The 23,749-nt window shown below is 40.6% G+C and overlaps 1 protein-coding gene across 9 annotated transcripts in view; it reads left to right on the top strand.

The window, feature by feature from the left end:
• The window catches only part of RYR3 (ryanodine receptor 3), a 484,984-nt gene that overhangs the window by 198,652 nt on the left and 262,583 nt on the right, over positions 1-23,749 (top strand). For all 9 annotated transcript variants that reach the window (XM_046653250.1, XM_046653245.1, XM_046653249.1 and 6 more), the window contains exons 4-10: positions 1,666-1,740; positions 3,991-4,069; positions 10,017-10,129; positions 11,040-11,139; positions 13,978-14,071; positions 18,502-18,576; positions 20,437-20,593. In XM_046653250.1, coding sequence (XP_046509206.1) covers positions 1,666-1,740; positions 3,991-4,069; positions 10,017-10,129; positions 11,040-11,139; positions 13,978-14,071; positions 18,502-18,576; positions 20,437-20,593 — 693 coding nt within the window. The remainder of the gene's footprint in view (positions 1-1,665; positions 1,741-3,990; positions 4,070-10,016; positions 10,130-11,039; positions 11,140-13,977; positions 14,072-18,501; positions 18,577-20,436; positions 20,594-23,749) is intronic.

The following is a 23,749-nucleotide window of genomic DNA, read 5'->3' as shown; positions in this document are numbered from 1 at the left end:
TTTGAAACATAGGACTGGTTTGGGAGCCTACACCCACAACATAAGCCATCGTGAGCTATGTGTTAACTTGTAATAACACAAATGTACTGGGAAAATTTCAATTAGACTGACATGATGTGAAAATTATTTAGTATGACAAATTTTAATGTAAGCTGTTGACACGTTTGTAAATACAGCAACTAAAGTTCGAATGATTTCGAGAAATTTGGAAATGTCGCAAAGAACATTTAATTCCTCCATAGTATTAAAGTCTGGAGAGCTTTAACGCTTAAATATCTCCACAGCTGTGGGAAAGCCCAGGCACACTTACATAGAGTTATCGGCTCTTTTTTAAACATGATACCACACTTATCTTTTTCCTTTTTTTAGGCTCGTTGTATGACATGAAAAATCATCTCTTTGACAGAGTGATTCTGTTAATCCAAATAGAGTTGAAATACAATTGCTCCGGGCCATATGCTCCAGACCGCTGCCTTCCCTCCACGTCACCAGAATCCCCTTCACTGCTCGGGGCTCTGATGGAGGGTAGACACGGGAGAGGAGCAGAACCTCAAACCAGCCCCTTGGGCTGCTGGTCTGTTGCTCTGAATAAAATGCAATACATAAGAGGTGCCCTTGCCATATAGAAGGAAAATGCTAGAATTTCTCTTTATGATTAATTTTAATCTCAGGCTTCGGATTCTCTCTTTGTTTGTATTTGGGGATGGGGGCCTATGCTCAAGTAGTTTTTCCTAAAAGGGGGAGTGATGAAAAAAATTGACTGTCTCTGAGGGCAGGTTAACATGACAGGGAGAGATTTAGGTAAAAGGTTGAAAATGTTGATGCCAAAAACTTCTAGAATTTTCTGTAGATTTCAGTTTTCCATGTTACCCACTCATCTATAACTGGAATAAGTAATAGTTTTGTCTCATATCATGTGCTATTCAATTCAGATAGTGATGTGTGAATCAGACTAGAGGAAAAAGTGAGAAGCAGACACCCGTGCCTTTATGTTGGGCTGTCTCTTCCTCCTGTGCCTTTCCTACTGGTTGGGCTACCATTGAGTGGACAGCCAACGTGGAGCAGCCTAATGAGGCAAGGAAGCTACCTAGATGGTCGGTCGACTGAAGGATCTATTCCTGCATAACTGGTTGACCTTTTAAAGTCCGGGGATTTCAGAGCCATCTCTCCTTGATGAGACCTGGGTAAATAGGACCCATTTAAGTGAATGGGCAGAAGGCACAAGTGCTTTGCAGAAAAAAGACCACAAGGCACAGAATGTGACCATATGCCTGTCCCCCAAGCTGGCTTTCTGTTGCTAGGCTGTAGTTACATTTGTTTCTCTCTCTCACTCTGAACGCTTCTGAGAAGTTTCAAAGGAAGGTAAGCAGTACCTATCTCATTTACATGCTTCTCTGGTAGAACAGCTCTGGGTTTCTGCTGATCCCGGGAAGGGGCCATTTTGGAGAAGAGATTTGGCCCCACACACCCTCTCCCAAGGATGTTGCATGGCTGTGGTCACGAGTCTCCCCCACCCATAGGCTGGCCACTCGCTTCTAGAATGAATCCCTTGGGAGCTTTGCAGTGGGTCTTTTCTTTGTAGTCTGTCTTCTGGAATTCTTGTGCCGCTTTGCTCTCAGGCCACAACTCACGCATGCTGACATTCTTCCTCCTCATTCCCCACAGGCAGCACAAGGGGGTGGCCACAGGACCCTGCTCTATGGCCACGCGATTCTCCTACGACACTCTTTCAGCGGAATGGTAAGCACATCGGGATGTCCACTTTCACCGTTCAAGGAGGAGGGGAAAGATGAAGAGGGAGAAAGTATGGGGAACCAGTGAGTGTCTAGATGAAGTTAACGGTGGGAGTAGTTTGGAACATAAATAATTACAGCACATTATTGTCTTAGCATTTCCTTCATGTAACTGTTTTCTTAGTGTCTGACCACCGTCCTCCCCACTCTATGAGAAAAAGGACTATGTCTTTTTTTAATTTAACTAAACCTAACCCCACCCAGTGCAGTGCCTTCATATACTAGATGCTCAATAAATATTTGTTGAATTGATGAGCAAATAAATGGTGGAATAGCTTGATTTCTTGAGTATACAAGGACAACCAGCGTAGGAGAAAAATCAGTCAAGTGGGATTTTTGTGAAATTTCTCCTCTGTTACTAGCTAAGGGATAAGTGATGATATCCATTGCCTTCAGTCCTAAAAGAATTTGAAGGTATTATGTTGATCCAGAGGCAGGAAGAAGATAAAGAGCGAAGCAGTCACAGAAAGCTGATCAAGCTATAACTTAATTAAGGATCTAGAACAAGAATTAACCAAAATGGTAATAACTCAACGTAACTTGAAAAATCTTTTTCAAGTTTTAAGTGAACATAATTTGTAAAATACAGATATTGCGGATCTTTTGCAGGGAGTATTAGGGAGAGTATTGTGATCTCAATCAAGTATAATATGTGCCAATGCTAATAACATTTACTCCCAGTTCCTATGGGTGTATCCTCACTTGCTGTCAGTGTAAGGAAGATTTGTCTTCTTTCTCTCGCCCTGGTGCGAAACTGTTACATTAACTCAAGACTTGATTTTCACACATTTACACCTGCAGCGTGCTGCAAAGTTCATCTCAAAGCTTGAACTATCAAATCGGCAGTGGGAAGAGCAACTGCTTCTTAAATAATTTATTGATTGCAGCATTTTTTTTTCCTGAGCACTGGTAAGAAGTTGACCTTTTCAGCCCGAACATTTGTCTGTTGTAGTCCTTTGTGGCAAAGGACAGAGAACAAAAGTGACCAAGTGGAAGGTCATCTGAGCAGGAGATGGGGACATTTAGAGAGGGGAGACTTTGTACCTTGACAATCGCTAGAATTGAGAGGTGATCATGTATGTTTCAGAATCTGGTACTTATCCATAGGGTAAATAAAACCCTGATACTTCTCTTTTTCTCCCAAAAAAAAATAAACAAAACCTCAAACAGCACACTGCTCAGAGCTCTGAAAACTCAGGCTAACATCATGATAGAGATATGAAGACTTATGTTATTTATCATTAGATTTACTGCCCCAAGCTCCCCCCCAAAATCCCACTCGCAGTTAACATAAACTGTACTGGCTAGTTCCTTTTAGGGCCAGCTCTGAGAATAAAGCCTGTGAGATGCGACTGTGTACAATGCAATGATTCTCCGTTTTCCTGGTGCAGAGAACTGGAAGTATAATTCACAAAACACGTTCCAAGTGCATTTCTGCCTCCCAGTCTAATTCTAAGACCAGCCACTGTGCCTGTCAATAAAGGAAGCAAGGACTAGGCCATGGGTTTTTTTGCTTTACTGTTATTTTAAAATTACTTTTAAGTTTTATATGCACATGTATTTTTATAATGAGAAAAAAACAGACATTATTTGAGAAGTTTTAAAACTCATAGAAAATTTGAAAAGCAGAAGATAAATAGAAATGGAGGAGTTATCATGGTCCCTCTCACTGTCCAGAGACAACTTCTGTTACCAGTTTGGTGTAATTCCTTTTAGCCTGGTTGCTAGGTATTTAAATTTTGCATACATGTTAACTATACAAATATACCGTTTTGTAAAGATTCCATGCTGTTACATACTCTTGATAAATACTCTTAATGGTAACATAATATTCTGTAAAATGAAGTACTTATCAACCTGCCCATTATTGTTGGCCATTTGTATCCCATTTATATGGTTCCCAATTTAAAAGTTTCTCAGAGTATCTTTGAGCTAAAGCATATTTAATAGTTCAAACTTATTTCTATAACATACAGTCCTATAAGTTAAATCACTTGGTCATCAGATAAGAACATCTTTGAGGTTTTAAATATATTATAAAAGTATGTTACAAAAGCACTGTACCAATGGGCAAGACAAACAAGCCCTTTTCACAGTAGCTCAATGTGGAAATTGACAACGGGAAGCCAGCTAGTGGGGAGATGCTGAGACCTGACAGAAGAGTGTGACTTCAGTAGCATCTGCTCTTGTTTCACAGTATCTAACATGTTTGACTACATCAAGATCCCAGACAGATAAACTTGCCTTTGATGTAGGTCTGCGGGAACACGCCACAGGTAAGTCAACATTCCCAGAGCTCCTATTCAGTGGGGTCTTGGGCAAAGGGCTGTTGAGAAGGGTACCGAATGTGTTATTCATTTGGGATTCTAAACCAACCTGGTCAAAAAATAGGTCTGATAAAATTTTGGAGAATAATAAAGAAAGAACGTGTGATGAAAACATAGAAAGTGTGAATGAAGGATAACGTAATGCTTTAAGCACAGTCTGCCAGTGTCTCAAATAAAAACAATTTTTTAGGGTTAGGTACTGAAAATAAGTAGAGATATTCCTGATAAGAACCGATGGTAATGAATAACTACTAAAAAACAAAGATAGCATAATAAGGGCTTACATAATGAACTAGGGTGCCTAGATCAAAGGCGTAGTCCCATTATTCTACAGTGAACCAGCTATTTCTAAAGCAGAGTTTCCCAAATGTCAGTCAAGGACATCCACAATCTTGGTTTTTCCCGTTCCAGTGCATCTCCTTTATTATCATTTACTTTGTATTTTTCTTTAAATTTACTTAGTTTTGTACTTAGAATTTTAGAGACAAAACTTATACCATTGCTGTAAGTAGAAAACTAGTACCTCTTGCCATAAAAGTAAAGATAGTGAAAAGAAAAACCATGTCATTGAATAATTGAAGAGATGTTGGCAAATGTTAGGAAAGTGTTAATGATACACAAGCTCCAAACTTAAAACTTTCTCTGATAGAATCAGAGAGCTTAAAGAGTAATGAAAAGAAAATAAATTTCTCACTATATGATTCATTGTCATTGAATTGTCATTTGCCACGAGTGCTATGCATCATATACTTTGGGTTCAGTCAAAAATATTGACAGTCAAGAGATGGATCCTAAGAAAGCTGGCGACCAGGATGTTGCAGGTTCTCCCTGGAAACCAGATGAAAAACAGAGAACTGAGATAACTATCTACAAATATTTATAGTTCTAGCATCAAAGGAGGGGCTGACTTGCTGTGAGTTGTCCCAAAGACCAATGGAGAGGTGGGTAGAAGTTGAGAGGAGGCAAATTTCACCTCAGCAAAGGAAACTAGTTTGTAACATCTGCAATTATCCAGCAGAGAAACAGCTGGCTTTGGGTTGTAGCATGCTCCCTGTGGCTGAAATATTCATGAGTAATTTGACCATCTGTCAAGGTCATTACCTATGGAATTTCTACTCCATTTAGATGTCCTGCTATGTACCAATCAGGATTCTTGGTTGCAAGCAGCAGAAACTGGTTCAGGTTAACTCAAGCAGAATGAGCATTTACTGGAAGAAGGTTGGGTAGAATCTGACCCAAATCTGCAGCTCCAGGCTTGGGAAAAGGGCAGGTACAAAGAGAGGCCAGGGAAGAGAAAGGAGCCTAGATCACACTGCAGGAAGAGTCTCACTTGGATACAGTCTTTAATATCATGACATTTTCCCCCAAATAGAAGGAGGGTTCCATTGTTGGGTAGCCAAAGAAGGACAAAAGTTCATGTTGTTATTCTAAAACTGTATCGGTTCATAAGGGAGTGATCCAGATTGTCTGATTTTACAGATGATCTAGAAAAAGAAATCTACAGTTTAAACCATGTGCACCTGCTGTTTCTGCATCATGCACAGTAGTGTCCTAAGAATGCCTGAGGAGAACCCCTTTCTCTCATCCTTCTCTTCCTGTTTTTGTACAAAGCAAAAGAGTAGGCCTGCCTCTGCCCATTATGTTTTCTTCTCTAAAATAAGATTATATTTGAATTTGATTTGAGCTTGCTTTGTTTTCGGCCTAAGTGTTATTCTTAAAATATAATGTCGCCTAAAGTGTTGTCAACCTTTGCTGAAAATTACAAATGAGTGAAGTGCCACACTCTCTGAATGTAAGTTGGTTTCTAAATATAAACCAGCTGTCAGTCTTGGAGCCCATAATCAGAAAAGCCATATATGGTCATTCTATTTATATCAGTATGATGACTTTTTTTGAGAGTTGGGAAGAAATTGAGAAATACCACTTTCTACTCATGTGTTCAAGTAATCTATTTTATTTAATTACTAGAACCTCCAATAAGAAATAGAGGGAAAATATGCGGCCGGCCCCGTGGTGCAGCGGTTAAGTGTGCATGTTTCGCTTTGGCGGCCCAGGGTTTGCCGGTTCAGATCCCGGGTGCAGACATAGCACCGCTTGGCACACCATGCTGTGGTAGGCGTCCCACATATAAAGTAGAGGAAGATGGGCATGGATGTTAGCTCAGGGCCAGTCTTCCTCAGCAAAAAGAGGAGGATTGGCAGCAGTTAGCTCAGGACTAATCTTCACACACAAAAAAAAGAGAACATAAAAAATAGAGGGAAAATAGAAGCAGGGAATATGATTCTTTCCAACACTTTTTCCTAAATTCTTAAAATTAGGCTTGGTGTGAATTCTGCTGCCAGACCAGGGGAACACATGTACCAACTCAAGTTCAAGTTGGCTGATCAGAAGCTGACTTATCAGAAGACAGGCGGGAAAGGGTTGGCCAGGTGTACATGAAAACCCAAAGCCTAAAATAATTTATTTTACCTCCCTCCCTCTGACCCATTTCACATTCTCCTTGAAGAAAGCGGGCTTGGTATTTGTGAGGGAGATGGAGAATGTGCATACAGCTCAGAGAAGTTTCGGTGTGGCCTGGGGTGAGACTTCTCACTTCAGGAGATTCACTCAGAATCCAACAGATTCGTGTTGTGGTTCTTAGGTCATTCCGTGAATGCCCTTTTGGTTCAGAAACCTCTTCAGAGTTGAAAACAAGTAAAATGCTCAATAGTTGAGCGGAATCTCTAGGAGAAGTTTGGAAGCAGTTTCTTGAACAATTCTGGAATTTTTCCCCCTGCACAGTGGATCATAAATGATTTGACTTACTTAACAGAACTGGTGACCATTTTGCCCTTGATTTTTGGTTACTGAGTTCTTTCTTTTCTCCTTTCAAAGATTTTTTGTTTTGTTTTTAGCATTTAAACATAGCTTTGGAATTAGACTTATGAGGAAAAAAAAAGAACAAGAAACCACACCCAAAGTACTGTTATGTATTTTAGGGCCATCGACTGGCCCATATCCTGTTGTTTTGGGGAATGGCCCCATCCCTAGTCTCCAGACCACTGTCTTGTTCCCAGGAGTGGGCAAGAGAACAGGAGCTTCTTTAGAGACCCACTTCACCCCAAATACCCTTGGCTGTCCAGAGTATGTAATGGATACATGTCTCATGTTCCCATTAAAGTAGAAGTCAACTTCTTTTGTCACAAAATTTTTAATTTAATCAAAATAATCAAATTTATTTTACCAAAGTAAATCAAATTAATACCTGTACAGAGTTTAAAGACATAATTAGTGTTCCTAGGCTTTTTAGAAACATCGATTTCCTGCCCTACCCCTCCCTATTCTGGATTCCTGCCTCTCTGGGGCATCTACTTTTAGCTCCTCTAATAGTGTTCACCACTTATTTATGAATAATATGATGTACTGCTATTGAGTTATTCTTTCCAGACTATGTATGATCTATTGGTATCCTGAGTGAATAATAAAAATTTAGTTCTTATGCTTCACTCTTCCCTGTCTATTCTTTCCACCCTCCCAATGTATTTACATCTATTTCTTATGTAACTACCAAATTAATATTAACTACTTACATTGGTATAACTGTGACTTTTATTTGCAAATGAGAATAATGATATACTATGATCAGTTCACTTTATTGTATTACTTTTGAGTTTTCTAGTAGTTAATAATAGCCTTATTTGTTTGTTTTATTTTCTGTGACCCAATCATTCACTCATTTTTAAACTGTCCCATAGAACTAAAACTCTCCCCAATCAGATTCAATCATGGTAGATGTTCTGTCAGTTTCACCTTCTTAGGAACATCCACCATCATCCAGGAAATTTCCTTTGTGTCTCTCTTAGATTCCATGTTTCCTGGATCTCATGTTTTTCTCCCTTCTTGGTTTACCACGCCACTTTGGTGCAGCTCATTATCCAAAGCTTTTACAGAAAAGATCCATGAGAGGTAAATTGTCATCTGAAAGTTTCTTAATTCCAGCTTCACAAGTAATTCATAGTATTCTACATTGGGCATATTATTTTTTCTCAGCATCCTAGTTGCTTTCTTTTATTTTCTTCTAGCTATGGTCTGGCTGTTGAGATGTCTGCATTCTGATTCCTGGTCCTCTGTATGCGACCTGTTTATATTTTCTGAGAGCTGCTTAGATCTTCTTTTTTGCCCTTACATCTGAAATTCCACAGTTCTATATCTGGGCTTGGATCCCATCTTTTCTGTTCTAAATCTCACAAGAATGGATCCTGGTGTGAGTCTCTCTTCTCCGCTGTGCTACTCTATAGGCCGTTTCAATCTGATAATACTTGTCTTCCAACTTTGAGAAAATTTTAATAGTATTTCTTTATTTCCTCCCCTCATTTTCTCTCTTGCTTTCTGGAAATCCTCTAGATTGACTTTCTAATTTTCTTTTCACTCCTATTTCTAATCTGTTTTTCTTCTTGAGAACTTTTCAACTTTATCCTGTAACCTTCTTGTGTCTTTCTCTCTCTTTCAGGATCAAAAAGTTTTTCTTTTTCTCTGAAGGAGTCCTTCATGGATACTTTCATATCTGCTTTGTGAATGTAACTTTTTCTTATCTCTCTGAGATTATTAATTATATGATTTTTTAAAAGTTTTCTTTGGGTCTCTGTAATTTTTGTTTTCTCCAAGTTCCTTTCTGCCCTTTTTGGTTTGTTCCTGTCTTTTGTGTTAGAGACTTTGCTCAGATGTCAGGTGATCCTTGGTCTCTGCTCGTGTTTAGATCAAGGCCGTAAAAGCTGACGGACAGGAGGCTCTGAGTGTGTGGCTGTGACTTTCAATCTGTTAGGCTTCACTTTTCCATAATCCAGCAAGGGCTAGGCATTTCACTGGAAATGCCCATGCAGTAGCAGCTTTTGTCTTGTGTAGTTGGCTTCCCTAAAGAGTAATCTTCAGATTTGGCCAGGTGGGGTCAATATTGCAGCTGGCAATCTGGAAGAGACGGGAACTGGGCTTTCACTAATCAGGGGATAAAATTTAATGATTCAGCAATACTCTTTAATTCTTTGTTTGACAGTGTCTGGTATTTCCAAAACCAGTCCTTCAGTGGTTTGCTATTCCATGAATTAAACTTCTAATCTTCTCTAGGGCGGAAGACGGAGAGTCATCTGGCTGTACAAGATAGAGAAAAGGATGTAGGGGTTAACTCTTCCTTTAAAACTTTAAACCAATTCTTCTGTTTTTCAACCCCATCTTCTGCTGCCTTCACAAGTAACTGTTACTCCAATTCCAGAGACTTTCTGGGAAATACACAGCAGGAATGACCTTATTTCTTGAGATCAACTTCTCCTCCATTTTCTTACCCAAAGACTTGAGTTTAGCTTTTGCTTGGCTGAAAGCATCTACTTTCCACTTTCCAAAATGTCGGTTTCTTTCTTTTTTTCTTTTGCTATCAACTTCTCACCTGCTGTCTTAGTCCTTGTAGATTTAGGCCTTTTGAAAATCTCTGACTTTTGAGTTAGAATTACAGATGTTTTAGTGGAATTTCATGGGAGGGGGCAAAGAGAAAAGTCTGTAAGTGGTCAGCAGACCAATGAAGTCAATTCTTAAAACAAAGAATTGTAAGTACCTATGAATAAAGCATTTTTCTATATGTATTAAAAATACTCAAAGGCTTCTTTAGTTTCTGGCCTCTAATATCTTTCCCAAACACTGTCTTTCTGTCTCTAGAGAAAATAAAAATGATAGACATAGTCAAGAGCAGATGTGGGGCTGACTGGAATGCCTATAGATTAGTAGAAATTTAGATCTGGAGTCTGTGTGTGTGTGTGTGTGTGTGTGTGTGTATTTGAAGGATTATCATCAGGAGGAAGAAGAATGAGGGGCAGAATTAGGGATGCTGGCTTCTGTGAAGCAATGACTAACTCAAGGAGCCTTTATGTAGGAGAAGCCTGTTGGTGGACCATACATCCCGCTTCCAAACAGAGGTCCGAGGGAGAGAAAGTTCGAATTGGTGATGACCTCATCCTCGTCAGTGTGTTCTCTGAAAGATACCTTGTAAGTACCTCTTAACACAGGCGTCTTTCGTTTTCAGAATATTTTCTTTTAGGAATAGATGGCCAAGGAGAACAGAGCCACAGCAAGCTGGGTAGGATAAGATGCCTTTACACAGTATACCTGAGAGGTGATAAATTCTCTCTCCTGCAGATTATCACGGGGCCTGGAATTTAACTGTTAGTTATCCTCTCAGATTAAGGTACTGTGCCCAGCACACTCTGCTTAAATGTCCCAGGCACTTCCTGAGAAATCCAACTATTTACACATTAGCTACCATTACTGTGAATTTATCACATTGCTTAGCTCTTGTCCAGTGAAGAACAAACCAGAAAGGAGGGGATATGGTAAAATAAGCTTATGTTGGAGCGAGGAAGAGAATTTTAGATGTTTCAGCAGGTGGGATGTCACAGTGGTTAGAAGACATGGCTGAGATTTTGCACCTGGGGATGGGTACCAGGCGAGCATCATTGATATCAAGCCCTTGGCAGGGAGGGGGTCGCCTGAAGACCAGAGAAATGTCAGAGAAGTTTTTAAGCTTCTCAGTGCCAATCCTGTCAGCAGATTTTGCTTTGCTTAGCCCAAAGGCTGGAGTAATTTTTCCCATTTGTGAGTTCCCTTATCCTATCAAGAATAGACATTTTAAAGCTTTTTGTTGAATCTGGGATCCAGCTAAGGAGATGAAGTCAACACTGCTCTGCCGCCTCTGTGGCTGAATACTTCCTCTTCCCTGAATCAAGTGTCCCACTTTGAAGCTGCTTCTAGATTGGGTGGCGCAATCTCCCATAGGCTATGTAGAAAGAGCCAGATGACAGTAAGACTGTTTAATTTAATCCTTCAAATTCTAGTGAGCTGCTTCTGTCACCCCTGGCCTGGTGATTTAAAGGCTGTCTCATTTCTGTTTCTGCTGCAGCATCTCTCGATATCAAATGGTAACATACAAGTGGACGCCTCCTTTATGCAAACACTCTGGAATGTACATCCTACGTGCTCAGGAAGTAGCATCGAAGAAGGTGTGTTTTTTATATGCATTCTGCCCCTCACCCTGCCAGTCTGCCTTGTGCTGCATATATTGACATTTTCTGCTGCTTCTCGACTCCCACCTGAATGTCTTGGTACACTGTTAGCCTGATTTTAGTGCACTTAAATTTCTTTCTCTGATGTTGGTATGTATTATTTTTTGTCCTGACTTCTGATTACACGAGCATCCCTGACATTATTTTTTAATCCTTTATAGTCCACCACTGTGTTAGCACTGTATGCATTCAGGACTTGGATATGCACTTTTTTCCCCCACTGACTTTTTATTTTTGTTTATGGTTACTAGTTATAAGTGTACAGACCTCAGCAACTTCAGTTTTAGAAGAGATTATTTGCCAAGAAGGTGATATTGTTAATATTTCTCTCCAGTGCATCTCTCTATACAAGTGGAAGAAGAACTTGATAATGAAAGTGTGTTTGGCCATTTGTTTTTACTCATATTTATGGAAGGCCATTTAAAATAATAAATTAAATTGTCTCAGTATTTTATTTTTCCCTTGGAGTTAAGATCATCAAAGTTTGTTCAACATATCCTATTTCTTGGAGCCAGGCAAAGTAAATGCACCTTTCGAGTTCTATAATAAATATACTGGCCTTACTTTACTCATGGGTAATATCACAGCTGAGCAGAATAGTCAAATACCAGTGCCCAAAGGTTATTGCATTACATTCTAGCACTTTATAGCAAGATGAGAATTTTAAAAAATACTCATATCACAGGCTCTAACTATATTTTTAATCCTGAGCCTCATAGTTTCAAACTGGGAATGCCCTTCTATGATATGATGTTTGAAAATAGAAGAAAACTGAGAATGTCAAGGTGATCCCCCAGTTTCAGAAGGCATGGTAGCTAAACTGAACTATCAGGAAACGACAGATTTTTAACTCTTTAGGCAACTTGTAGAAGGCTTTAAAAAGGCAGGATGTGTTTGGTCCTCTTCTTTTACACCAAAATTCACCCTCCACCCTATGTCTCTTGTCAATCATCCCCTTTCTATCAGGAATCAAGAAACTCTGGGTTTAATTCCTACCCAAAGAAGTTTTGACTGAATTTTCTCCATGTTAAATTTTCATTCCTACTGTAGGAATAAAGTTATTTCCCATTCCCAACAAAGGGCTTGTAGAGATTAATTAAGAAGTGTTTGCAAATGACTTCAAAAGGCCCTTGTAGAAGTGTTGAGGGCCCTTGTCATATAGCTGGATAGCTCATCATTTGAGTCATCTGGCCCTGTGGATAATACCCCCTCAGAACCCGCTGGTGAGAAACCAGTTCAGCCCTTGAGAGTCTAAATGACCTCACCGTGACCCTTCTTTCCTGACTATTGTCCTGATATATTTCAATAAGCAAAGTCAAGATGCACCAGCACTTGACAGTTTTCTCTGTGTGGGTAGAATATCGATTGGAGGAGCCAGAGGACTGTAAATGATGGACCCCAAAGGGGACACGCCCTCACCATCATGAGATGATGGAGAGTTTAATCAAGAGCTTGATCATGGAAGGTTTTAATTTTCCAAATAAATTGGCTGTTAAAAATTCCCCTACAGTATATCATTAATTACTTCAATGCAAAAAAAAGTATACAACTGGAAGTAGTACAGTAAGGTAGAGGAAAGTTGGAAAAAGACTTCTGACTATTTGAGGGAAGTTTAGGAAGAACTTGCCTTGGCTGAATGAAAAAGAACGTGCTAGGAAATATCAGACTGTTCCCGTACAAGATGCACTGATGACACCCTTTTCTCCTCTGGCACGACTTTCCATTCTTACTGTTTTAATCCAACACCCAAAATAGTTTGACAGCCCCTAAAGTGATCTCATTATGTGATTTTTTAAAAATCCTGATACAGACATTGAGCATATTAAGTCCATATGTCTCCTGAGAGCAGACTAGCCTGGAGAATTTTTTAATTCAAAGGAATAATAAATTCCATTTCTTTGTGCAAGGTAAAGTTCAGACTGGGGCCCCTCTTCTGCTAGTATGTTCTTTGTATTAAGGGTCAGAATTTATTTGAAGATTAATTGGTCATCAGGCCTTTGAAGTTCATTGTTTCCTATCCATCTCTGAACTCCATGGCTCCTGAGATTCCTTTCCTGATTCTGAAAGCTAAGTGCTTGTTGATGGTGGCCTCTATGTGTGTCCACTCAGGGGTACTGGAATGTCATTATGCCTTCCCCGTGGTGTGGTAGGAATAGTGTCCAGGTTTGATCTGTGTTTGTTAGATGCATTCAAAAGCCAGCTCCTCCTAAGACAGTTCTTAACAGTTTACTGCCCTCCTTCCCAGCACCGTCTGTCTTTCCCATGACTGCAGTTACATTTGGATTTTGCCACAAAGTCTATACAAGATTGTAGGCGCTTATCCAGGAACTTGGTGATGGATGTGTTTACATCCTAAGCAATTGGAAAATCTTTGTCTTCCTAACAGTAGCAATTTAATTTTCCTTTTGCCTTTTCTTTTTTGTATTTTAAAACATATTATTTTTTTATTGAGGTATAATTTACGTAGAACATTATATTAGTTTCAGGTGACCTTTTGGCTATTAATGATATAAATCGACACTGTTTGCACCTTACCTTTTGATGTTGCACTTGCTCATCTCTGAAACGCTATTTAACTTTCAATGTTAGAATTGTTTTGACTTTCTTCTCTTTTCTGCCTGAGGCCTGAATTCTTGGAATCTGTAATTTCCCAAATGCTTCTCTCTTGGTGGTTTCCATAACTGACTCAGTTCTGCATGCATTTACCCTTTTTAAACATGGATTGTCTTTATTAAACTTCCCTTCAGTTCATGGTAGAATATAATTCTCTTATAGGATACCTACTTGGTGGGCATGTAGTACGTCTTTTCCATGGCCACGATGAGTGTTTGACGATACCATCTACAGACCAGAATGATTCCCAGCACAGGTAAGCCAATAACTTCGTCCCTTCTCTTATCTCCAGTCTCAGGTGATTCCAACTAAAGAGTTTGCATTTGGAGGTGGCCACAGATAAATTCTGGAAGGGCTGGTCAATTGACAAACCTCCCTGCAGCCATGGGTGGCAGTTTGTAACACAGGAAAGGCAAGACACTAACGTTTGCTCCCAAGAATAACCATGTACACATGCTGCTTCTTAGGCAAGCAGTTCTATAATGCTTCCCAGTCTCTTCATTTTCTTTAGTTGCTCCTGAGTCTAAAGAGTTTCTGGTAGCATTAATTGTAGACTGAGCACCCATTTTGGTGACGGAAATCAGGCTAATCATTCTGGTGAGTCTGTGCACTTACAGAAATTATTCTCCAAGCTCTTCAAAGGCAGATTTTCTGTTATTCCCCTTTCATGTCCTAAGTAATTAAAGTGGAGTTTGGTGATTTCATTTTGCTTATTACCAAATAGGATTGGAGAAATCAAATGGCAATATCGAACAGGAGCTGGATTTAGCAGGGGATGGTGCCAAGGGTAACACTTAGAGGGTGCTGCTTTCTTTGATCTTCTAGTTGACCCCTCAACAAATGTTTTTCAAAAATTCAAAACCAGGAGTTGGAAAATACTAATCTGGGTCTTAAATTTATACTGAGGGATCCTTTAGTATTCTGTTTATCATCAAAGGAACAGAGCATAGAAGCTTGGCCCTTGTGACTATAGAAATCTGATATATTTTTAAAAAATCAAATCTTAGATCCAAATTAGACTGAATTTGGGGCAGCAGTGACTCTGATCTCCCAGTGGTAATACATCCTTTGTTTTTGCATAATGCCTACAGGAGCCTTGTTGACTGCATTTCTTTTACTTCATTAGAAACGTGGGGCCACATTCACACAACTTAGAAATCATCTAGGTCAGTCTCCTGCCAAAGGTCACACACTGGATGATTTCAGATGGGAGCCTAGAAACCAGAGCTGTTGACTCTCCAGCTGGGGCTTGTTCCTTATTTGATGTACTGGAGGACCCCAGGAGCATTGTGCTTGAACATGTTATTGTGCATCTTCGAAACCATCCACTGGCCATATATATCCCTTCTTGTTCTGAGTCTCTTTCTCCTTTCTCTGTCCTCTGAATACCCCTTCATAGGAACCAGAGGTGACCCAAAACAATGTCTAGGACACATAAAGCCCAGACCTCTGGCCAGCACCTGATGAATTCACTCACTGCCTCCCTGTCCAGTGGTTGACAGTTATCTCTGAGTAGGGAAGTTGGGCTGACCTGATTTCCCTTAGAATGAAAGGTTCCCTACCCTAAATAATGCCATGTGATCCTATTCAATTGCAATTTTCTTTTTCTTTTATTTTTAAACAATAAAATTATGCAATAGCCTGCATATTGTCTCTTTAATATCTTACTCGGCTGCAGTAAGGGGAAGGTTTGCAGGTGGATAAAGAACTGAAGTTTTGTGAGTTTTGCAGAGTTATCTACATCTAAGATGGAACACATCGGAACTCACTAGTTCTTTCTTCCCATTCCTGTTGTTTTAAGGATAGGGATTTGGAAAAAATGAAATAACCTTGTGTGTGGGCCTTTACCCACCCACACATACACACATACACCTGTCATTAAATTTAGAACCGTATTGGAAGCAGCCTGGACAGAAAGTATACTGCTTGGAGAAACTTTTCATTTGGCGAGCATTCCTGTTGAGTGCTTCAACAAGATCCTGACTGAAAGGAGAAGCGGGACAAGGATTTGAAAGAGGGTGCCGGGGAGAGTGAAAACAGAGAGGAATTCCCAAAATGGGCACCCTAAAGTAGACATGCGTGCCATCGTGGATACAAGATCAAGCCTTCCTTTGTCTGAGGATTCTATAGGATCTAATTTGTATTCTCAAAAAAAGAAATTCGCAGATAAAATTTAAAAGGTTTATTCCTTTCCTTTGTAAGGAAGCATGAAGGGGTTGAGACTGGGGTGAATAAGCAGCTATTCATTATACTGGAAACTGAATTTTTCTATCAACTGGTCTCTCAATCAAAAGAGGATGGTGTGGTGTTATTTGATGTCTAGGTGAGGTGAGTGAGAAGCCTTGTATCTGAGGTAAATCCTCAGAATTTGCCAAGATGACTAGGAATACTGAAATCTGAGAGAGTACACAAGAATAGGAAATCACGAATAGACTAAGAGGCCCCAGCAGCCGTTAAGGCATGCAAGTGATTCCGCTGTAGAGCGGCCAACTTTCCAGAAGAAATCATTTCTCTTCTTTTTAAAGGCTGAGAGCAGCCGGGCTGAGTAGAGAGGCCGACTGTCCCAGGGTGCAAACCCTAAAGCAGCAGTGTAACCATCTGAGCTCTGATCCTCGGCTCTGCCTCTGGCTTGTCAAGCACCCTGGGCTAAGTCACTTAACCTTTCGAAGCCAAGGCTAAGCTGTCAGCCAAACTTTCAAAGCATCTCAGCTCACCACCCACTCTACTCCTCTCCTTGGACAATTGTTTTAGAGAACAGGAACAGGTTGTTGAGGATAAATGGAGCAAGCTGCCTGCATTTCCTAGGTGGGAAGGACTGAGAATTCTTCAGATGTCAGAGGGAGAGAGTTCTCTAATCCTGTGACTTAGGTGAGCTGCTCCACCCTATCCACCTGATAGATCTTGCCAGCCCTCGCTGAGTGGGGAGGAGCATCAGAGAACCTCTCAGCAAATTTTCCCATGTGGCTAGGAGGTCAGGGCTGTATCATTATGATTCTAGGCCCGGCACAGAGGCACCTGGGGTGTTGGAGCTCTAAGGTAACATAGGATTTCTCTTTTTAACATTTACTGCACATTTCCTTATAGCATGCACATTTGAAAGGGTTTAAAATATCTTCTATAATCCCACCACCCAGAGGTAGCCACTGTTAACGTAGTGTTTCATTATATTTCTGTGCCATGTATTTTTCTATGCATGTTTATAAATATCTGTATTTAAGTAAAATTTGGGTAAATCCACAATACATAGTATTTTTTACATCCGTGAACATCTGTGTGCACATTCATTACTTTAACAAACACATTAAATGCTCACAACATTTTATGACTGAAGTACCCTTATTAGACTCATTTTCTAGATGAGGGCTGAGATAAACAGAGTCCAGGGACTTGGTAAAGTCTCACAGGTAACAGATTCAAACTCAAGCCCATATTTTCAACCCACTCATAGTTATAGTCTTAGGTTAAAAAATAATTACACATTTCTTCTTTATCTCTATTGATTTCCTATTGTCTCAAAAATCTCGATCAAGATTCATCTGGGGTTTGAGTGATTCAATTGTGATATATACCAATCCCCTATCATTCGAGGTAGGTAGGATTTTAAATTAATGAAACTAAATGCAATTAAATGATCAGTCTTGATCTAAGGTCATACTTTTAAACTAGGATAGTTCATTTAATTCCTTATAATCTATGAAATAGATAGGTTTGTCCCTATTATACTGATTAAAAAACAGACTTTGCTACTCATCAGATAAAAATGAGGCAAACCCAAATCGAGGGACATTTTACAGAATACCTGATCCGCACTCCTCAAAACTGCCAGAGTCGTGAAAAACTAAGAAAGACTAAGAAACTATAACAGAACAGAGGAATCAAGGAAGACATGACAACTGAATGCAGTGTGGTATCCTGGATTGGATCCTGGAACAGGAAAAAAATTAATAGAAAAACTGCTGGAATCCAAATAAAGTCTTGAGTTTAACTAATAATGATGTTCCAACATTGGTTTCTTAGTTTTAAGAACTGCACCATAGTAATGCCAGATGATAACATTAGGAGAAACTGTGCGAGTCTATGTGGGAGCACTGTGTACTATCTTTCCAACATTTTGTAAGTCTAAAATTATTCCAAAATCAACATTTTATTTAAAAACACATTAAAAAATCATCCTTAATGCAACACAAGAGACAACAGTAACTAATAAAACCATGAACACTACAGCAACTGAGTGTAAAGCTTTGTTCCAAGCTTCCTAGAACAATGGAAATGAATTCATACTGTACTGCATATATGTTTTAAAAGTACGAGTACGTTTTCTAAAGATCTAAAACTACATCAAGGAGCTTAACTGGAAAGAAGTGGAGCATTCAGTATCAGGTCTGATGGTGTGTGACTGGGCTGTTTTGACTCCTGACTTGGAAATGGAGCCGATCCTTTTCATCGTGCACCATGAATGTCCATGTATATATGTGGCAAGCAGTGCCCTCCCTGTTCACACCTTTTTTCCCTTATGAGAGCGAGACTGGGAAATTGTGCCTCCCGTTGACTCTTGCTTTTCGTTTTGCTGACTCTGTAAGAGCTTAGAAAGCAGCAGGGTCTGAGCAGCCTCTACAGGGAGCTGTTCCCTGCCTGGTGCTGATCAGTGTCACGCACAGAGGAGCTAATCTCCAACTCTGCTCACAGGAGGGTATTCTATGAAGCTGGCGGAGCTGGGACAAGAGCCAGATCTCTGTGGAGAGTGGAACCCCTTCGGATAAGGTAATGGAGGGTCAAGGTGGTGCTCTTTTCAAGATTATTTTCTTTTCCAAGACAGCCTACTCTCTTAAATCCTTCATTTGTTCCACATCACCTGACAAACTGTCGAAAGTTCCTTGGCCCAGAGCTAAGTTCTGAAATTTTTGTGACTTTGCTTTGAAAGGACACACACACACAAACACACACAGGATTTCCAATACCTCTGTTTTGACTCTGAAGCCAGGGGGCTCTGCTTCCCTTGCAGCGGCTGGGTTATAACAGGCAAGCTCAGATATGTCTGCTGTAAGCCATTAAAATTCTTCTCCCATTTGTTTTCTTAAACAGATGATCTGGAACCCAGGTAAGTCTTCCTCCTCTCAGTAGCCTTGTTGGCTGCAGTGGAAAGTTAGCTTTAAATGACAGAGTGGTGGTTGAGATGGCATGAGGTAGAGAAGACTAAACATCACTGGAATGTAGGTGTGAAGGAAACAGTGTTTACTAGAACTTGTCAGAAACAATATTGTACCTGATGGAACAGGATGCTAAGGCTTTGGAGCCAAGAACTTGGATAAAAACATGGAGTCTCTAACAATCAAACCACTGAAGGGGATCCATTAAGCTCTGGACCTTTATTTTGCTGAGAGGTATTGTAAGTTAGACTAGAGCTAACTGCTCAGGATAAGAAAGGAGGTTTAAGTGTTGCCATCTTTGGTTTCCTTCACTGCCTTTCCCTCTAACTCTCTGCTCAGTCTCTCTCTGAACATATGTTCAAAATAAAAGTCTCTCATGAGGAGTGTGTGCCCCCAAGGGCTCTTCAAGATAATCCACTGGAGATCAGAAGAAAATATTAGGACTTCTCTTACACACACACACACATACGCACAAGGAGTACCCACTTCTTAGCTGACTTGGACATTTATATTCTCTTTCCAGCCTTATTAAAATTCTTATAGTAACAAACTCTTGTTCTCAGGATTTAGGGCTTGGTTCTCGCTTAATGGATTTTTTAAATAGTCTAAATAAGTATATAGTTCCGGTTATGGTTCTTTATTTCCCTGGAGGCCTAAACACGTAGAATTTAAACCTTTTATCAATGTTATTTGAATTCTTTGGTGCTCCAAAGAGTCAGATGAAGAGGAGAGACATTTTAAAAGTTGACTCATGTATCTCTTAAACATTTTATTCTAGCTTAAAAGATAAATGAGTTACAGCTTATTCAGTGGATAATTTCTCCCCTGACACTTACCGTAACTTTTGTTACCATATCGTCCTACATCAAAAAAAGGTTGGCATTCAACATGGAATCTCAATCATGTTTTCCTGCTTTCCTGTTTTTTCCGTAGAATTTATCTAATATACCACAATGTTTATTTCTGTATTTATTTTGCTTGTTTATTATCTGCCTCTCCCTGGCAAGCATAAGCTGCACAAATATTTTTACTATTTCTCTTGAAGAGAGGGTTCTTTGTGGTAGTAAAATGTTTGAGTTGAGATGGCACATTTGGAAAGGCTTTACTTTCCCAGAAATGAGTTTCACTTGAAAGGGAAGCTTTCCATTCTTTTTGTGTTTTTTTTGCAGCAAGACATTTCAGTGGACTGAAGGAAAGATTAGAAGCTTGGGACTTCCACTTATGTTAAGCCATTGACCTGCCCCCAGGATTGTGTTCCTTGTTGTGCTCTTAAGAGAGGTCACAAGACAGCACCACACTGAGTTGTAGGCAGACATGAAATCCTAGAGCAAGCCGGGAAACTGGTGCTGTGTCCCTTATGGGATGAATCCCAGAGAGTTATAAGTCTGCTCGCGTGTGTAAGAAAGTGTAGGATAAGTATTAAAAATGACTTATCTTTGTGTAAATGCAATTTCTTGTCTGTTCATTTGCCCAGCTGGAGTGGCAGTAACATCAGATGGGGCCAGGCTTTCCGACTCCGACATCTCACCACAGGCCACTACCTGGCCTTGACAGAGGACCAAGGCCTTATACTGCAAGACCGGGGAAAGTCAGACACCAAGTCCACAGCTTTCTCTTTCCGAGCATCAAAGGTAAAGTCTGATGAAGTGGACTTTGACCTTATTCTAAAAGTGAAAGCTCTGAGACCTCCAGGTGGGACTATGACTGAAAAGAAAGTAAGCTGGAACAAAATGGAATTGGAAATTAGACCTGTGATAAACAATGTCTTCTTGTATCTTTTGAATCTAGTTCATAGAGGACTGCTTACCTTGGATGAAGGTTGAAGCTAGGAGAGAAAGAATTTAAAGGAGAGTGGAAAGCCTTAGAAAACAAAGGAATTACGAGGATGGACTAGCTCAGAGGCTAATGGAAAATACTGTTGTTGTTTAATACATTCTAAATTGTTTTTAACACTTCTTAGTCAGATGCTTCACTCCTATAAAGTAATGGTAACATGGAGGTGTGAGTTTCAGTGCTATATTTGTTTAAATCAAGGAAGTAATTTCTTTCAGAAAGATGCAGAGAAGGCGTAATTCTGGACATGACATCATCTTGAAGTTATTTTTATTATACAAAGTTACTGGTAGATTCTTCATCCTTTTCCTAGGTTGTCTCTTCTCTCCAGATCTCTTAGCTATTGCCTATCCATCCCCAACCTTCATTAACTGCAGATCCTGCGGTAGTTAGATTAACCCCAAATGTGCAGCTTTGCCATTTGCTGTGTATATTGACAACTATTTTTTTAAACCTCTATCTTTACTGTTCAGCCAGGTTTTGAGTCTGCATAAGTCAGAGCTGGATCTAGTTGGCTTGTCTCAATTGCATGCTGAGCAAACTTCTGACAGACGGTTGGATGCTCTGTCACTTTACGATTTTTCTGGAAAGATCATCCAAGCATAAGAAAGGCTCTGCACAGGCGTATGCATAGTTATCAGGAAGTCCGCACCTCCTAAGAGGACAGTTCGACATCTCCTTTGGGAGTTTCATCTCTAGTCTTCTTTGCTCTTTTCCAGAAATAGATCTTGATTTGTGTTCTCAACACGATTTCAGTAAAGAGTTATTGATGATTCTGTTCCTGTAGGCCTCGGTGTAAAGCTGACAGCGGAATTTTCTATGGGGCATCTCTGCTTCTTAATGAACCAAAGGAGGACAGTCGTCCAGCATTGCCCTTTGAAGCAGGAGGTTCGGACTCCTTTCTGCCCTCTTTTTATGGTCCTGTAGTCTTTTTAGGCAGAGATTCTCTTTGGCATACAGGTTTTTCTCCACAAAATTGCCCTTTATCAGAGCCAATATCAGAATTAGACTTTTTTCACACCTGTATTTCAAACATTAAAAAAATGTGAGCCTGCTGCCCATATCTTTCTAAATTTCTCTCAAATATTACCTTCCATCTGCTTCTCTTCCAGTGGCCTCTTGGCTCCTTGACTTCCTTCTGAGCACATCTCCTTCATGTTAACCTCAGTTTTGTTTTTTAAGATTACCAATGCAAGAAGAATTTTAAATTCGTGTCTTTTACCTATGTAGTAAAACATTTTAGCCTCCAGGAAGTGCTTTAGGGCAGTGCAAATTGCTAAAAGAACCAGTGAAACAAAGCAACAGAAAAATCCTAAGAACAGAGACAAGCAAGATCACAGCCTTCCCTGAGAGACAACTTGGACCTGAGGGCGTGAAAGCAGGTGTGGGAGGGTGGGGTGGAAGGTGGAAAACAAAAAATGACTCATCATGGCTGATGACCAAGTAAATGCCTTTCTAAGAATGCCAGCTTGGTTTTTTCCGTATTTGAGTGTTTACCCCAATCTCCTCAGCCCACTCTAAATCTCCTGCCCTGGGACAGAACCGTGACAGAGGTCTTTACCATTTCAAAATGGGGCTTCTCTAATGCCAACAGAGGAATCAGGTGGCTTCCAGGCAGCTGGCAGGATCCTGTTCCAAGGGGACTCTTCCATTCCATTCCATTCTTGGCTCAGTCTTGTGGACCATGGCTCAGTGCTGTGCCATGGTCTCTGGGGAAAGCCAGAGAAGTTCAGAGTACCATAGAGAGTCCTTATAGCATTCCTTCCACTTGGCATCACTTGTGGCCTGTGAATACACTTTACCCTCAAAAGGCTCATTGATTATCTCTCCAAGTCCCTCGATTTCCATGTACATGGAAGGCAAAGAGCTGATGGCTGAAAGTCATCGTGGTACCCTGGGGGCTGCTGGCATAGCAGAGATGGATGTAAAAGTCACCCATGAGTCACATTGTCCTGTGCACTTGGCAATGTGGTTACATTTCTTTGGAGTCACTTTGTTAGAGGTTTTAAATAACTCTCAGTGCAGCAGTATTCAGCCCAGCTACCTTCATTTTAATTTGAAAGGAACTGGAATTAAAATGACCTGGGCTCCATGGTGGGCCAAGATAAGGCTGTGTTCCCACAGGAGATCAGAGCTTCCTTGGGACATGGTGTGGGCATGGCATTTGGCATCTTAACTGTAAAGCTGCACAAAAAGGAGAAACGTGTGGGGAACACATAGTTCTGCCACACACAATCCAAGGAGCCTTGGGAGAAGAACACTGGCGGTGCCTTGATTTCTCTGGGCCTCCAGATTCCTCCTTAGTAAATGTATTCTTACCTTGCTTGGTGCAGGCTCTCTTTGAGTGCACTCTCCAGTGTGCCTCCCCTCACTGGGGAATAGTGATGTCCCTGGCAGAGACTTGTGGCTCTCTTTTTCAGCAGTGAGAGGGCACTGAGTCATCTTGCCAGTTCTTGCCTGTTCCAGGTGTTATGTGATAGAGCAGACAGCAGGCAGTGGTCTGAGACAGCATTTCAGAATCTGGGTGGTAGCACAGAGGGACTCAGTGGAAAGGCTAAGAGGTGGAGATAGAGCGTCCTTGGTGCCTTTGTGAATGGGGTCAAGTGCGGGTATTCATCTGACCCTCCCTGTATGCTGGAGAACCTGGAAAACAGAAAAAGAGACTCCTGGAAGGAGTACTGTTTGGGCTCACGTGTTTTGGGAGGATGCTGGTTAGCTGGGCTGTGAGTCATTTGGCAATGATTGGCTTCCCACCCTATGTTTCCTGTCAGGTTGCGTTAACCTGTGACAGCTATGCCTATAGGGGCTATGGAACAGCTGCAGGTGCGTGTTAACATCCTCAGGAAGCTGCCCTTACGAGGAAGATGGCAGATGCCCCTGTGAATCTTGTACACACAGCATAGGACAGGGATGTGACTGAGCCTTACTGGCAAGTGGTCGAGGCCAAGCACCTA

The sequence above is a fragment of the Equus quagga genome, chromosome 2 (assembly GCF_021613505.1).
Source record: "Equus quagga isolate Etosha38 chromosome 2, UCLA_HA_Equagga_1.0, whole genome shotgun sequence".
Taxonomy (NCBI): domain Eukaryota; kingdom Metazoa; phylum Chordata; class Mammalia; order Perissodactyla; family Equidae; genus Equus; species Equus quagga.
This window is presented reverse-complemented; position numbering and strand designations above follow the sequence as displayed.